General features: G+C 35.2%; 1 protein-coding gene across 3 annotated transcripts in view; it reads right to left on the bottom strand.

Annotated features, from left to right (window-relative positions):
• nbeal2 (neurobeachin-like 2) overlaps positions 1 to 16,699 on the bottom strand; it is a 61,693-nt gene extending 44,994 nt beyond the window's left edge. For 2 of the 3 annotated variants that reach the window (XM_016287406.1, XM_016287405.1), the window contains exons 1-12: positions 16,337 to 16,699; positions 15,463 to 15,551; positions 14,560 to 14,721; positions 14,267 to 14,348; positions 13,625 to 13,737; positions 11,839 to 11,921; positions 10,527 to 10,612; positions 10,087 to 10,399; positions 7,561 to 7,667; positions 5,284 to 5,370; positions 2,538 to 2,621; positions 1,638 to 1,736 (exon numbers count right to left, since the gene is read on the bottom strand). In XM_016287406.1, the coding sequence (XP_016142892.1) occupies positions 1,638 to 1,736; positions 2,538 to 2,621; positions 5,284 to 5,370; positions 7,561 to 7,667; positions 10,087 to 10,399; positions 10,527 to 10,612; positions 11,839 to 11,921; positions 13,625 to 13,737; positions 14,267 to 14,348; positions 14,560 to 14,721; positions 15,463 to 15,551; positions 16,337 to 16,366 (1,335 nt within the window). In that variant the 5' untranslated portion in view covers positions 16,367 to 16,699. The remainder of the gene's footprint in view (positions 1 to 1,637; positions 1,737 to 2,537; positions 2,622 to 5,283; positions 5,371 to 7,560; positions 7,668 to 10,086; positions 10,400 to 10,526; positions 10,613 to 11,838; positions 11,922 to 13,624; positions 13,738 to 14,266; positions 14,349 to 14,559; positions 14,722 to 15,462; positions 15,552 to 16,336) is intronic. The other variant, XM_016287407.1, reaches the window with a different exon arrangement.
• Between the last annotated feature and the right edge of the window lie 285 nt (positions 16,700 to 16,984).

Raw genomic sequence — 16,984 nt, forward strand, 5'->3', positions numbered from 1 at the left:
TAAAAAAACACTGAGTGAGCAAAAATTTGTGAGATAGCTAGTTATAATGGAAATTAAATAATGTACATTTAATACATATGTATAAAAGTCTACATTAAAATCTGTCGTATAAATTGGTCTCTTCATTAGAAATTAGCCTACTGATTGCCACCATTGATGGACAAAAAATTGTAATATTAAAAATATCTGTATGACATTATATTCTGCAGTTCTTCCCTGTTGTACCGAATATCTATACTTTTCAAATTATCATATCGAAGTTAGAAATTCAAATATTGTGACAAAATTAATTTTGTAGGGTGCCACAAGTTTGTTAAAATTTCCAAAGGGTGCCGCGACTAAAAAAAGATTGGGAAACACTGCTCTAAACTATAGGGAGCCCCTTTACATTAATATCAGGTTATAATAAACAACAGAGCCCAAACTTACATTTAATTATTATTTATTTTTAAATATCATAATCAACACTCAGCTTAAAAACTTTGATGCAGACATGTAAATTGCACTGTTTTTAAATTAACTTCTAAATTAAAAAAAATTATATTTATATTCATTTAAGTATATAGTCTAATAATTCACGAAATGCTCTTCACTAGATTTCATTTATCCAGCAAACAAACAAGCTGTGGACCCAGAAGACTTGCCTGAGGTAAATGAAATGCTACGTGACATTTTGTTTATTGATGCTTTCTGTGGTTGAAACGCTGATTGAGCAATTACATGAGATGTTCATTTATGTTTATTTCATGTTAAAACTAGTAGTAAAGAGGAAGCGATGATCGCGACTGCCGTTTGAACTGAGGCGTTTATACAGCGATCGGTCACACCACATTAAAGAGTGTCAAAATGCCATTTATTGTTTAAAGTTCCTGAAAAAGTTTTGTTTTCGTTATTTTCAGTTTTAGTAATTTTGGTACTTCAACTTTAGAAATGTCCGCCCCCATGAAGCGACCCTCTCCATGTAAAATGAACCCACTTTTAATAGGCTACTGATTGGAGACTCACGTGAAAGTGTGTCATTTTAATGATATGGTTACAAAGTACTATTATTACTTTATGGGTAAAAAACTAAATACGGAGCACACATTTCTGACAATGTCAAAAAGGAAGGAAATGTAGGTCACACCATCTGTGATAGTAGTTACACTCACGGTTTCTTCTCACTCACCATGTTCATCAGCTCCTGCAGGAGTCTTTTGGTGGGCTGTCCTTGACTTTTCAACACATCAAACAAAGAGGAAGCGATGATCGCGACTGCCGTTTGAACTGAGGCGTTTATACAGCGATCGGTCACACCACATTAAAGGGTGTCAAAATGCCATTTATTGTTTAAAGTTCCTGAAAAAGTTTTGTTTTCGTTATTTTCAGTTTTAGTAATTTTGGTACTTCAACTTTAGAAATGTCCGCCCCCATGAAGCGACCCTCTCCATGTAAAATGAACCCACTTTTAATAGGCTACTGATTGGAGACTCACGTGAAAGTGTGTCATTTTAATGATATGGTTACAAAGTACTATTATTACTTTATGGGTAAAAAACTAAATACGGAGCACACATTTCTGACAATGTCAAAAAGGAAGGAAATGTAGGTCACACCATCTGTGATAGTAGTTACACTCACGGTTTCTTCTCACTCACCATGTTCATCAGCTCCTGCAGGAGTCTTTTGGTGGGCTGTCCTTGACTTTTCAACACATCAAACAACTGTGAGTAGCCAATCCGTTCCTTGAAGACCTCCTGGGAAGACAAACCACACAAAACCACAGTTACATTACAATTGAGCAAGCACACAACACAACAAGTGTTTTTACCACCCTGTTCCCCGAAACAAACCAAAAGAACAAAACAAAAGGTATTATACAAAGCAGAAACGTTTTCACATGAAATCAGGATATTAAAGGGGATATCATGAAAAACAGGATTTTACTTTAAATTAGAAAGTCTACTATGTAAATAGCTTTCACAATGCAAGGCCACCCAGATTATTTATTGAAACTGCCCTGCAAAAACAGAGAAAACATAACCATAAATCTTCATAGTTGTGCCACAGTATAATGTTTACTTTGCAAAGAGGGTGTTATTGAAGAACTATATTTGACCCAACAGCAAAGAGGTTAGCCAATAAAAACAAGGACATTTACATAAAGTAGCAGCAGTAAAAGAGAAAACCTCAACAATGTCATGAAATCTATATCATGACATTGCATTTTGGTACAAACAAAGAAACCTAAATACACTAATAATAAACAAAAAAACACGATATGGGATTATGATAATTTTGGACCTGACAAATAAAATAAAGGAGGAAGCGCATGTCGTAATGTCACCATGGGTGACCTGGTTCTGCAGAACCACATCAAATGTGCTGATAAGATTAACCACACACGCATAAGGGGCACATTTCTCATACGCAAGCACTTTGACTTATCACGCTGATAAGACGAGAGACGTCTGCAAGCTGACCTTTCAGAGACTTTAGGAGAAACATACATAAGGAAGGAGAGGAGGTGTAAGACACGAGTCGATGACATGTCATACCTTGGCAGAGGGCGAGTTGCTCATTATGGCAGTGAGAACTCGAATGGCGTGTACTGTGATGCAGTCAGAGCCCTTTTCCCAGACCTACACACACATGTGCGAAATACACACATCATTTAGTTCATATTCACATTCTAATGTATTAAATGATTAGTTCACCCAAGAATATGCATTTCCAAGCCCATAGGAGAATTTTTTGACGCTTTGTCTGACATTTCGGATTTTAACACGGACATGCTTGTTAAGCGGTGTATACAGACTACGTCTATTCTGTATTTATGGTGTTTTTAGACCATTTTAGTGTTTGACACACATAGTCAATATAAATATTGTTGTAAGAGCTGAAAAAACTAAATTCTTCAGAATTTCTCTTTTTGTTTTCCACAGACAATAATTGCAAAATATGGGTTTGGAATGACATTAAGGTGAGTAAATAATGACGCTGCCATTCAACATTTTGGTGTAAGAAAGATTTTTAAGAAATTAACACTTTTATTCAGCAGGGATGCATTTAATTGATCAAAAGTGACAGACTTTTATATTACCAAAGTAAAAAGTATATATATTTGGTTTTGGTTACCACACACACACAAAAAAGCAGCATAAGTCTTTTCCTTACAACAAGCTAATCAGAAATGTTTCTTAAACACCAATTTAGCAGATTAGAATGATTTCTGAAAGGTCACATGACATGACACTTAAGATTGTAGCAATGGAAATTAAGCATTGCTACCAAAGGAATAAATTACTTATATATATATATATATATATATATATATACACACACACACACACACACAGTATATATTAAAATAGAACTGTATTTTTGATCAAATAAATGCAGCCTTTGTGAGCATAAATCACTTATTTCAAAAATATTTTTTAAAAATCTTACCAACCCCAAACTTTTGATCAGTAGCGTAAACAGCTTTGAGTGAAATATTCCTTTTAATTGAACAGTTTCAGAGAGAAGCATGCAGATATGAATTCTGAACATTTCTCCTTGAAGCGCAAGATTCTGTTAAAAACAAACTGAATACAAATTAATGTTAAATTAAAGAGATTAAAACATGCAAGAGTAGAGCAGATTTCTCACTTTTAACCTAAAAATAGTTACCACCACTCCACCACAAATATCCCACCAAAGACCACCGAATGAAACACACACCAAATGTTACACCCACAGCACCACAGCTACACTAGACATGCTACAAATCTAGAAACGCTGCACACTGCAAGACAATGCGCAAGGCGACACGGCCTTGCAAGTACATCCAACACACACACACACACACACACACACACACACACACAAAACCACAACCAGCAGGATCCTCACCCTCCAACTCTGTGTACTGACACTGCAATAACCTTTAAAAATTTACTTATGTGGTACTATGGTATCAAACAGTAATTTCATGGTACTACGTGATCTCCATATTTATATACAACATTGTTATCATTAACTAAAACTATTACAAACTATTTGTTAATTGAAAAAGCTAAGGTAAAATAAAATATAATTATTAGATGAAAAACAAACTATCGAAAATTAGAAATGCTGACTGACTGAAGTATTAAAATTACAAAATAAACTAAAACTGTAACACAACTAAATTCAAACTATTTAGAAATATATAAAAAAAGCAATTAAATGACAAAAGCACAAACAAAACTCAAAACTTAAAATAAAAACTGTACATATAAATATAAAATCTAATTCAAAATATTAATAAAAACTATAATAGTATATAACATGCTACAACAACGCTGAGAATAAATGGTGTTACGGTAGTTGATATTGAATACTTTTGGGGAAATTGTTATACTCCAGCTAAAACTATTTTAAAAAGCATTTTGCAAATTCTTTAAAAATTTTGCTTTTATAAAAACCATGTAATACTTGTAGGTTTAATAATAATAATAATAATAATAGGTTACACTTTATTTTAAGGTGTCCTTGTTACAGTGTAATTATACAAGTGCTGAGTAATATTAATTAACTACTGTACATGTACTTACTATATAGTTAGGATTAGGATTTGACTTAGGGTTACTTGCATGTAATTATGCATACTTTATTGTTATTATAATAGTAAGTAACGGGTAACAAGAACACCTTAAAAGTGTTACCATAATATTAATAATAATAATAATCATAATAATGATACGATCTTAAAAATACAAAAACATTTATCATTTAATTTTTTAGAATTAAAATTAAATTATGCATGCATATATGAATTTGAAAAGAAACACATTATTTTTGATATTCATATATGCATGCACAAACACATTAAATAAATACATAAATAATTTGGTTAAAAAAAAAAGCTTACAAATTTATTATAGATAATTTTACATGACATTACAGCAGTCTGACGCCAGTTTTCCCCTAAAATATTGATGTTATCTATCATCTATATTAGAACACAATAGTACCATCATGTCATATCCAACTACCATGGTACAATAGTAGCATCAGAATGTTTTAAGGTTTCATATTTTTGGTTGCATTTAAGTCAACTGTGTCACTAACTGGCACACGCACCGACAACATGCAGATGTTTTGCTACTGTATATTCACCTAGACAACACTGCACGCTGTTTATGCGGAATCTAATGTTGCTCAGTCAGCAGTTGTGCGTCTGTGTATTCGTCTGCTTGTCTGTGTTTGTGTCAGTCAAGTGAAGGGTGGGTTTCCTGCTGACGAACGCCACACTGATCAGCGGTGAAGGGAAAGTACCTGCTCCACTTCAGCCTCTGTGAGCAACCGTGTAGTGAGATCACATTGGCCCTCACACTCCACCTTAAACCTGTTACTCTGATATAGCTGCAGGACAGACACACATTCACACACACAGCGTCACAAACACATGAACACAAGTGAGTCAGAGATAAAACAAGCAAGCCGAAATTGAACTTACTGACAGATCGAGCTAAAAGGAATGAAAAGGTAATAGACGAAAAAGAGAAGCTCTGCGAAATCCTCATTACACAGCATAATGCCTAGATACAACACACTCGAAAACCACCCAGCTTACCCAAACCGACTGTGATCATCACATACAAACATATGACGCAGAACCTATATTTCATCACAGGACGGAAACACAGGCTGTGCTACAAATAATTACTGTTCATCACTTTGATGCACTGGCTGTAAATCGTCTGTCATGGTTTATTTTTATCTGTCAGTAAAATATATCGGCCTTAATGGGTCAATGACAAATACGTGTTCAATCTTAAAAAAAACAAACTAGTTTAAAATAGATTTTCACAAGTTCTTAGAATTGCAACATTTGTATTAATGTTGGTTTCGAAACCTTTTTAATGTTAATTATTAATTTAAATATAATCACTTTTAATACAATTATAATTCAATAAATAAATATCATTACATTTTAGTGAGCTGCAATACATGATATTTAATACCTGAAATGAACTATCCTTGTCCTGTCAAAGGCCAAACTAACTGATATTTCTGTCTGCAGTGATCCTCTCTATGATATAATTTCTTGTTTTTTCTACTTTTCTATTTGGCAAGACAAATGTTTTTTTCACTGCCAAATTACTTTTGATGTTAGGACAGTAGTTGCATGACTTTTTTTTACATTTTTAAGCCTTTTCTTTTTGTTCAATTCACAAAATGCATGTGAAATAACTGCTTTACATGCTAATTGAAATAAATCTGAAATAAAATATAAATATTAGCAAAATCATAAAAAGAAAATTAGCAATGTTGCCTTGGTATTTGAAATATGTTTAGGTGTAGCACTAAAATGACTGACTGAAATAAATATAAATGTAGATATATAAAAAATAACATAAAAATAAAAACAAAAACAAAAAAATAAGACAGTCGGTACTACCCTGACAGCTTTTACATTTGAGTTTTTTCTTCTTATTCGGCTGATGAAATGTATTTAAACGAAATGCTTCAAATCCCTACTGACATCCTTCAGTGGGAATGTTTCCTGAGTAGGGAAAAATCAATAGATCGTCTTATGTAAAAAAAAAATAACTAATCAATTTAAAATATCAGTCACTACTTTTAAATTTGATAAATGACAAACATTTTAGTTTAAAGCAACCTCTGGATTGAACCCTGGCAAATCTGTGGTTGAAATAAGTCAACTCTCGTTCAGTACTCTGTCAGAACAAACATCAGCAGACCGCCACATTTCCATTGACCGCCATGAGACTCATTTTTGAATCTTCAGGGTTGGAAATGTGAAGCGCTGCTGCAGATATCTCAGAGGGTTTAAGAAGGTAGCGTTCTGACCTTGCTTCACTGCCAAATTACTTTTGATGTTAGGACAGTAGTTGCATGACTTTTTTTTTACATTTTTAAGCCTTTTCTTTTTGTTCAATTCACAAAATGCATGTGAAATAACTGCTTTACATGCTAATTGAAATAAATCTGAAATAAAATATAAATATTAGCAAAATCATAAAAAGAAAATTAGCAATGTTGCCTTGGCATTTGAAATATGTTTAGGTGTAGCACTAAAATGACTGACTGAAATAAATATAAATGTAGATATATAAAAAATAACATAAAAATAAAAACAAAAACAAAAAAATAAGACAGTCGGTACTACCCTGACAGCTTTTACATTTGAGTTTTTTTCTTCTTATTCGGCTGATGAAATGTATTTAAATGAAATGCTTCAAATCCCTACTGACATCCTTCAGTGGGAATGTTTCCTGAGTAGGGAAAAATCAATAGATCGTCTTATGTAAAAAAAAAAAAATAACTGTAATCAATTTAAAATATCAGTCACTACTTTTAAATTTGATAAATGACAAACATTTTAGTTTAAAGCAACCTCTGGATTGAACCCTGGCAAATCTGTGGTTGAAATAAGTCAACTCTCGTTCAGTACTCTGTCAGAACAAACATCAGCAGACCACCACATTTCCATTGACCGCCATGAGACTCATTTTTGAATCCTCAGGGTTGGAAATGTGAAGCGCTGCTGCAGATATCTCAGAGGGTTTAAGAAGGTAGCGTTCTGACCTTGCTGTTCTGGATGAGGCGGAGGATGTGCTCGAAACAGTTGTTATTCAGAAAGATAGCCTGCAACACCGGCCGGTCTGAATACTGCAGGATCTCTGGGATAGCATCTGCAGGGCAAAAACAGGGTTCATTTTTTTTTTGACTTGTGCCTTCTGGAGAGATATAACTGTGCCAGTTTTAAGCACTTAAATAAACAGCGCTGGGACAGCTGCATTACTCATGGAGAAGAAATGAAATGCAACCAAATAGCTGTTTTGTGACATTTTGCAACTTCTCGATTCAAACTGCTTCCAGAGAACTGGCTACAATTACTCTCTGAGTGTCTGCAATTCTGCAAAAGGGGTTGAAGTTCACTACAAACACATTCTAAATGTTTAGAAACAAAATCAAACATATCACACAGTGATCTGGGTTAAATATCTAGAATCAGAAGCACTGCAAATCAATATTGTTGTGTTGATATTCAATCTCAAGGTTTTGTTTTTATTTATTTATTGCAAAATAACTGTTACATCATGACAAGGACATTCAGTTTTTTTTGACTTGTGCCTTCTGGAGAGATATAACTGTGCCAGTTTTAAGCACTTAAATAAACAGCGCTGGGACAGCTGCATTACTCATGGAGAAGAAATTAAATGCAACCAAATAGCTGTTTTGTGACATTTTGCAACTTCTCGATTCAAACTGCTTCCAGAGAACTGGCTACAATTACTCTCTGAGTGTCTGCAATTCTGCAAAAGGGGTTGAAGTTCACAACAAACACATTCTAAATGTTTAGAAACAAAATCAAACATATCACACAGTGATCTGGGTTAAATATCTAGAATCAGAAGCACTGCAAATCAATATTGTTGTGTTGATATTCAATCTCAAGGTTTTGTTTTTATTTATTTATTGCAAAATAACTGTTACATCATGACATAATATCATATTACATGCCCATTACATGAAATACTTCTGGGAAGTCGGTGTGACATGCTGTACCCAATCTACCAACATGCATTTTCCTGCTTGATTTATAATTATAATGCATGCAGCTTATGACCTTACAGTAACTGAGGAGCCTGAAATATTTGTGTTTCAAAAATGACTGTCACACTGCAGGATAATATAAATTAACTGGCCTAGTGTTTAAAATAGTGAAAAGGAAATGGTGACCTATATATTCATATACATTTCAACCTAAAATTTTAATTCAATATTGACTACTCTTACAAACACAGAAACCTAGAGGGGATCATGAAAGCTACTAAACACACAAACAGACTTTGGAAACCTAATAAACACAAACAGACAGTGCAAATACAACACAACCCCTCAACAAAACAAACAAGCAAGTGCAAACACAACACTGCATTATAATGATTTGCTTAATAAAATGGTGTATTCAAATATTTACAGTTCTGTAATGCTGTAAACTCTAGGATAAAACCATCCATCCATGCATGCATCCTTTTGAATTAAAGAGTACAAGCTCAAGTGGCCTTTCTTTGAGCAGCTGAAGTTTATGAAGCAGATTAATAGGGTGTTTTGGGACGTGGCTTGACGTATGGTGTCAAGAGGATTGCAAGGGAAGGGGTCTTACTACTGTATACACAATACAACAATTACTGGTTGCTGTTCAGTGAGTGTCAATAGGGTGATCCTTAATGTTTAGAGATTAGGATATATTGTAATGTACTGACACATAAGCTTCGTTCCAAAACTGCTGCTTGCTGCCTACATAGGCAGCTGCTTTCTGAGACAGCATCCTAACAGTCATGGAACCTCAATACTCTCCTTTGTGTTCCATAGAAACAAGTAATACCAGTTTGGGAGAACATGAGGGTGAGTAAATAATGATAGAATGTTCATTTTTGGGTGAACTATCCCTTTAAAAGGAAATATTATGAAATGGAAACCACAATAGAATACTGGATGAAGAGTTTTTTTTCTACTTAAAGGAACTGCAAGAAAGAATTAATAAACAACAAAGCAAAACAAAACAACACAATACTAAAATAAATGAAATACCTGAAATAAGTAAAAACAAAACAAACAAAAAGATCAAACGAAACCATCCAAACAGCCATAGAATCTCAAAAGTGGGTGATTTGAAACACTCTACAAAGGTAGCTACTGAACACAAATAGCATTCTGCAAATGAGACTAAACTCAAAGCCTGACATTAACATGTTTCTAAGCTAGTAGCATGATAACCAAATAAACACAAAAATACACAATTAGGCCTCTTACAAGGCAGAATAATTCAATTAGGGAATATTGGTGCATTCGAGGGATAGTTCACCTGAAAATTAAAATGCTGGCATTATATACTCAATATCATTACAAACCTGCATGACTTTATTTGTTCTGCAGAACACAAAAGAAGATTTTTGTAGAATATATATAGAAAGTCTTCTAACCAAAGTCAATGGGGTGCAATGCTGAGACGTTTTTGAAAATATCTCCAATTGTGTTCCACAGAAGAAAATCATTTAAAAAAAATAAAATGGTGTTAATAAGTGATGGCAAATATTCTCTTACTCAGCATATGTTCGCGAAGGGTAATGAGGTTATCCTCCCAGGTCTGCATATCTTCCTGCTGGCTGTCTGGTGGCCGGTTCCAGTTGAGCAGCTGGAAGTAACTATCCAGTACTGTCCGGATCTCCAACTGCCTCTCGGCTGGGCTGCTGGAGTGCAGAAGGTGGATCATTGCAGTCAGGCACCGCAGGGTCATTTTGAGCAGCCAAGGATCCTTGGGCTCTTGTGGTGGTGAGGCAGGAGTGAGGCACCAGGAACGCAGCACGGACATGAGGTCCTTCACAGCCTGGGGGGTGATGGAGACAAGGCCGTTCCTCTGAAAAACAAACAAACAACAGTGTCACACACTGATATAGTAAGGTATGTGGTTGCAAAAGCAGAGATCCCTCTGAAATCCCTCATGCGTTAATACATGTTAATGTAAACCAGAGAGTCTCATTTACCTTGCATCCACTGATTACAGCTCCCTGTAGATGAACCAGTCTCACCACGAGCGGCTCTGGGATTAGTTCGCTCTCTTGTAGGTAGTCTGTGGGTGTAGCCAGTCATTTAGTCACAAGAATATTAAAGCTGAGCATCGTTTGTGCAATTGTTATTATTGTACCGCTCTAAGCCACAAAAACGTATTTTTATTGGAGAGAAAGATCATAAAAAAAATGAAAACCGTCATCATTTACTCACGTTCACGCCTTTCCAAACATGCGCATTTATTTATTTTCTAGAACACTGAAGACGATATTTAGAATTTTTTCATACAAAATAAAGTCAATGTGGTCCAATGTTGTTTGACAGAATTAAATAATAAACAAAAACACTGAGGCTTCAAATGAACAAAGATCAACTTAAAACAAAAAGACTAGTCAGAATTAACCAATTCAGGGCTTAAAGGCTTTTGTTGTTCTGTTTACTGAAACTACAAGAAAGAACTAATAAACAACGAAACAAAAAACAAAAAACAAAACAAAGCAAAGAAAAAACAAAAAAACTAAACTAAACAAAACTATCAAAAAGAACAAAACAAAACAAAATACCAAAACGTGAACCAGGAGTGTTTTTGAGTTTTAAGTTGCTCCACAGTGTGGACCTGAGATTTCATTTGGGGGGATTTGCCATGTCACTCACATAAACACAAAATTCTGTTCCAAAACCCTGAAGTGTGTGTTCATATGGCCACCCTACCTTTGAATTTAGGACATGTAGATGAGAAAATCGAACAAACCTCATACAAACAATTTTACCATTACATCATAAACACGATGTGGAGAAAACTTTTGGTGAAAAACAACTTTTTAGCACAAGAATCTAGTTTACCTCGCCTCACGACCACAGGCTACTTGGACCCACTGCAGCTACTAGCCTACTAACTACATATAGATGCGGAAGTTGCTCCACAGAGCTTATAATCACTTGAACAAAGCTATCATCACTATCATGACTATGGTTGCTTCTACAGAATGTCCAGACAGAGCTTGACACAAACTAACAGAAGAAACTAGTCATAACCATCTATCACTTAAAAAAGGACAACTCCACTGATTCAAGATGATTTACATGAAGCACATTTAAAGGCAAATAACATGACAAAACAGAGCCCTTAATCACTATGGATTAATACTATGGGGATCAGATCGCCACTTCTTTACAAACAAGATTTTCTCATGGGAGGCGAGATGTGCGATATCTCCCAGGATATGAAGATGGGAGTGAATGGAAAAAATGAAAGATTGTGTCAGAAGGCAGGAGTGGGTGACATACCGTGGAAGAGCAAAGGAAGTTCCTCTGGTAGAACAAGAGGTGAGAATTTATACTTGCTTCTCTCCAGCATACTGACCTCCTCCCTGAAAAACACACAAATCAAAGCTCTTTTTGGAAGTATCTACTTAGTTCCTATTTACTACTAAAGCAATAAGCTACGGGACACTGCAGTAAATCTTCTTCATCTTCATGCTTTAAGCATAAATCTAGTAAAGAGTTAAAAATATTATTTAATAATAATGAACAACAGCAATGTAGCTGGGTACATTACTTGCAAATTGTATTCCGTTACTGAATCCAAATTACATGACAAAAATTTTAATTAGTAATATAATCCATTACATTACACATTTTAGGTAATATAATCAGACTACTTTTAGATTACTTTTGACCTAACTTTAAATTGTAATTGTAACATTTAAATTGTACTATAATTAATATTGTACCATATTGAGAAAGAAAATATATTCCATTCAGTGTTATTAACAACATGAAGAGCATTGAACACTACATTATGTCAAGGTTTCCCAAACTGGGGTTCATAAAGGAACTGCAGGGGTTTTGTGAGTTTAATGAAAAGCTAATAATTAATTAATTCATAAAAACATCAAATTAAAATAAATCATTTTAAAATAACATCAATCAATTAGAACACTTACTAAAAAATGAAATGTATTTATTTACCTCCAAGTCATGTGTAGGTTATTTTTGAAAGGAACATTTAAAAGATGAAAAATAGGAATTATGAATACATTTTTGCTCTTAGGTGAATAATATGTAATCATGTAATCAATAAAAAAGTAACTGTAGTCTGATTACGAGTATTTTAGAATTTATTCTAATTACTAGTAGTTCATTTTAGGAATCTGATTACTTTATCCAGATTACATGTAATCAGTTACTACCCAGCATTTTATATATATATATATATATATATATATATATAAAATGGTACAAGTTGATTAATCTACACATACACTGTTTAAATGAATTATGTTTATTTTTCTCAGCCCAATGGCAACTTGTTTCTTGCTTTAAGCATAAATCTCCCAAAAATAATTAATTATTAAATTATAATATTAATAATGGCAGTACAATTATGTTATGAGTTTGAAATACCATGCCATTTTGATGTATCATGGTACAAGTTGATTAATCTACACTTACACCATAATGTTGGCACCAATTATGTTTATTTTTCGTACCCACTGGCAACTTGTTTCTTGTTTTAAGCATAAATCTCCAAAAATAATAAATGATTAAATATAACAACAACAAAAAAAGTAAAACGATATCACCATGTTACATAGGCTATACCAAATATATCTCAAGTTATTTCACTGACATGCTGACATGATATCTCATGATACTACAAAGAATGTTTCCATAAAAACATTGTAACACTGTAATACTTTAATATAGTACAAGGGACTACTCAATTCATCTGCCAAATACATTAGCAATTAATAAATATTTAATAAATAGTTCTTAGTCTATTTGTAGGCTGTTTACAGGGGTCAAGAAAGGTGGACTGTTTCATAATACACCTCAGTTCATAACCTGCACATTAGTGGATGGGCAGAACAGTGCTCCTTGAAGAGATGCACACATGCTGTGGGAAGTTTGCGCTGTGTGTAGTTCAGACAGCTGAGCATAAGAAGGCTTGAGAGCTGAGAGGTGAGGACTGGGTGTGTTATTAACTGTTAGAGTGGAGCTAAAACAGAGCTAGCCACTCTTAATGGCTCCTACGCATTCTTGTTGTGGTTTAACACCCTGCCCAACTCACCCTGCCTGCCGTCTCCTCCACGTCTGATAAGGGTCAAAGAGATTTTCGCACAGCAGCAAGCCATGTTGTACCACCGACTGTAAAGTGCTCTGATCATCTGGCTGCTTCTTCAGCTGTAACACACATACATCAACACACTCAAATGAGTCTTACACAATACACAAACCTATCTGTTTTTGGCTTGTTAACACACAAACATTCCTTTGAATAAAGCAGAGGTCTTCCACCCAAAGCTTTCTGATTCAACCTGTTCTGTTAGTTCGGAAACCTACAATAACACTACAAGCACATGCATATTAATATCAATAGCTGCATAGTAATATACAGTTAAGTGAATGAAAGTTTCATTGGCATGTTTGGAATAAACAAACATTCAACAAATTAAATAAAAAAGTAGCTTTTAAAAAAAAAAATACAAGAGTAAAACTAGAAAAGTGATCATGTATATAACAGTGGCTTTCTGATATTAATAGAATAATGGAGAGGTGACAAGAAAAAATAAGACGACGAAGGGGAACTGGATTATGAAATGACGCAAACCTAGACTCAAACTTGCATTTCCCACATAAGCACCGTGGCTCAATGTATCAGCAGGGGTGCAAACTGCTATGAAATTGTTTCACAGACTTACTGACTTCTTACCTGAGTCAAACAGAAGTTTAGGAGCTTGATTGTCTCAAACACAAACCCCGGGGTCTTTTCAGAGTCTATATTCTCCATATTCCTGCAAGCAGAGATTCACATCAGAAATGATTTTTGTACATATTATTGTACACTCAGGGAAGATCCACATCAGCTATGCAATTTGGTATAAACTGCTGGCTTGCGTTATCCCTGCTGTTTGAAGATAGAAGCTTATCAACAGGGGTTTGAGTCACTGGGGCATTATCGCAAAGAGAATGATGGTGTTCACTCTGTGCTCAGTGGGCACTGACCTGCAGATGATGATGAAGAACTTGATGAGGAGCAGTGGGTGTGGAGCAGTGCTGCTCTGATCCTGCCCTGACATGTGGAGGGCACTGTGCCACAGCTGGGTGCTGAGGAACACCAACACCTCCTTGGGGAGGAGGGGGACATCGGCGCTCCATTCCTCCAGCCTGCAGACAAAAAAAAGGATGTTTTGTTTGTTTGTTTTGTTTTAATTTTGCTTGTTTCGGTTTAATTTTTGCTTGTTTTTTGTTTGTTTTGTTTTAATTTTTGCTTGTTCTTTGTTTTGCTTTTTTGTTTTTTTTCTTCTTTTGTTTTGATTAATTTTGTTTTGATGAGGCACTGATAAATAGACATTAAAAATGTCAAAGCACTATTTTCAGTCATTGAACATATGTGTTGGACTTACACCTTGGCATTGTCCACAGAGCACAAATTAATGATTCGACTGCTCAATTTTTTGTTTTTTTTTAAGTTGTGCATGTCTTCGGCTATTGCGTCATATTTTGCTGTTTTGATGTTACTCAAAATCTTTTCCAGACAGCCTCAAGTTATTTTTATATAACTGATATTTTTCTAATTTTTAAACAGGCAACCCTAGCTGAACCACAACATTGGGCTGGAATTGATCCTTCATCTCCAACATAGTATATGCGCTAATCTTTAGATCACATATCTGGTGTGCACTGAATTAGCCAATATCAAGACTCACTATATCAGATCTGCAGGATGAAGGAGATGAAAGTATTCAAAATATGGATTTTTCAAACTCACCAACCGTTAAATGAGCAATTAAACAAATATAGGCCTTAAAATACCATCATAGTTAGAGTTCCATCTGGACCTGACCACCTACAGATCAACTCCCTGTGCCTGTGACATTTTGATAAGTCAGCATGTAACTGACTCACCGACGAGGCTCCGTCGACTGCACATCAATGACCTTCTCAAAAGACACCACGAATGCCTCCAACCATTGCTGCAGGTAAGTGACATCTTTCTGAAAGACAAAGAGATAAAAGGAAAAAGTAAGAGGCTGTAAAACATTTTTGACAGGACAACCCCAAGTTTAGAGAGGTCTAGGTTACAAACAAACACACACAAGATAATCCAAGTGTCTATGGGTACTCCTTTTGCATCTAAATTGAAAAGTTCTACTTTTAAAACCACATCCATTGTGCCCAGTTGTTTTTGAACACATCATTTGTGAAAGCCCCTTGAAAAACGCATCTTATCGGGGTCAAGTGAACCCGGAGCCAGATTATTCTGAACTTCCTTAATGCCAGTTAATCAACTAGCCCAGTCAACAGTCTCTCAGGCACCCTAAAAACTATTCAACTTGAAAATTATGTAATTTTGCACATGCGTAGAAAACCTTTACACCATGAGCATGACTGGGTGCTATCTTCAAAATCAGAGCATGCACACACTTGTGTTAACACAACAGGAAACTACAGGGTATGCAAACTTTTGCAGTGTAACTGTGAATTCGTAATGCAATAAAAGCAGTGACAATGGTTTGTCTAGGAGACAAAAACAAGTAGCACTTGCACAATCCATAATGTCTTGCATTAAACTGCATTAAACTGTATCTTAAATAATGTGGCTTGATCCGCCTACTCATATAGGGGAAGTTGGGCTGTCAGCACACACTCTCTGATATGTACACACTCTGATTGCAAAATACTGAGGGATTCTGGCATACCAAAACAAATGTGCACTGCAGCAGGAAGCAACTGTAACATAACACTAAACCTGCTCAAGGTGGAAAGAAACAAACTTTACCAATTGTTGTTCATTTAGGGGCCAGTCCATGTCTCATGGCAGGTGATGTGTGGTGGAGGGGCTCTTGTTACCCCGGTCTCTGAGGAGCCCCCACCAAGTTGCTTCTATAAAGTCCAGAATGTGTCTGCCTGTAAGCCTCAGAATCATTCAGAATCCATCATGATGCCTCTGCTTGTTTACTTCTCTGCTCTTTTCTGATCTCTTGCTGTCTGTACTTCTGTCGAGCAACCAGGAAATGGCAAGTCACTTTAACTGAGCCATATTTCCTGTCTTCTCTGAGCTGGGCTCATCGTCACCATGTTCTCTTCCTCCTTTGTCGCTACCACAGCTTAATTGGTAGAGTGTGTTTCATCTCGCTACAAACTAAAACCGGTAAGCCACGGTGCACCTGATGCAACATTTCACAACATTTTGAATAAAAATTCTGTCTTTATTTATTCACTTCCATGTCATTTTAAACCATGACTTTCTTACATTCAAGGAACACAAAAAGAGAAAATTAGAATAATGTACTAAAGTCTAAAGTCTCAAACCCAAAGAGATATTCTTTATAAAAGTTAAGACTGGTCACACGCCCTCCTAAAACGCCTTGTTTTAAACACGCCCCCACATGTCTACATCACTGTGTGGGAAGATTTGCATAACACC

This window comes from Sinocyclocheilus grahami, unplaced genomic scaffold, assembly GCF_001515645.1.
Source record: "Sinocyclocheilus grahami isolate Dianchi unplaced genomic scaffold, SAMN03320097.WGS_v1.1 scaffold222.1, whole genome shotgun sequence".
Classification (NCBI taxonomy): domain Eukaryota; kingdom Metazoa; phylum Chordata; class Actinopteri; order Cypriniformes; family Cyprinidae; genus Sinocyclocheilus; species Sinocyclocheilus grahami.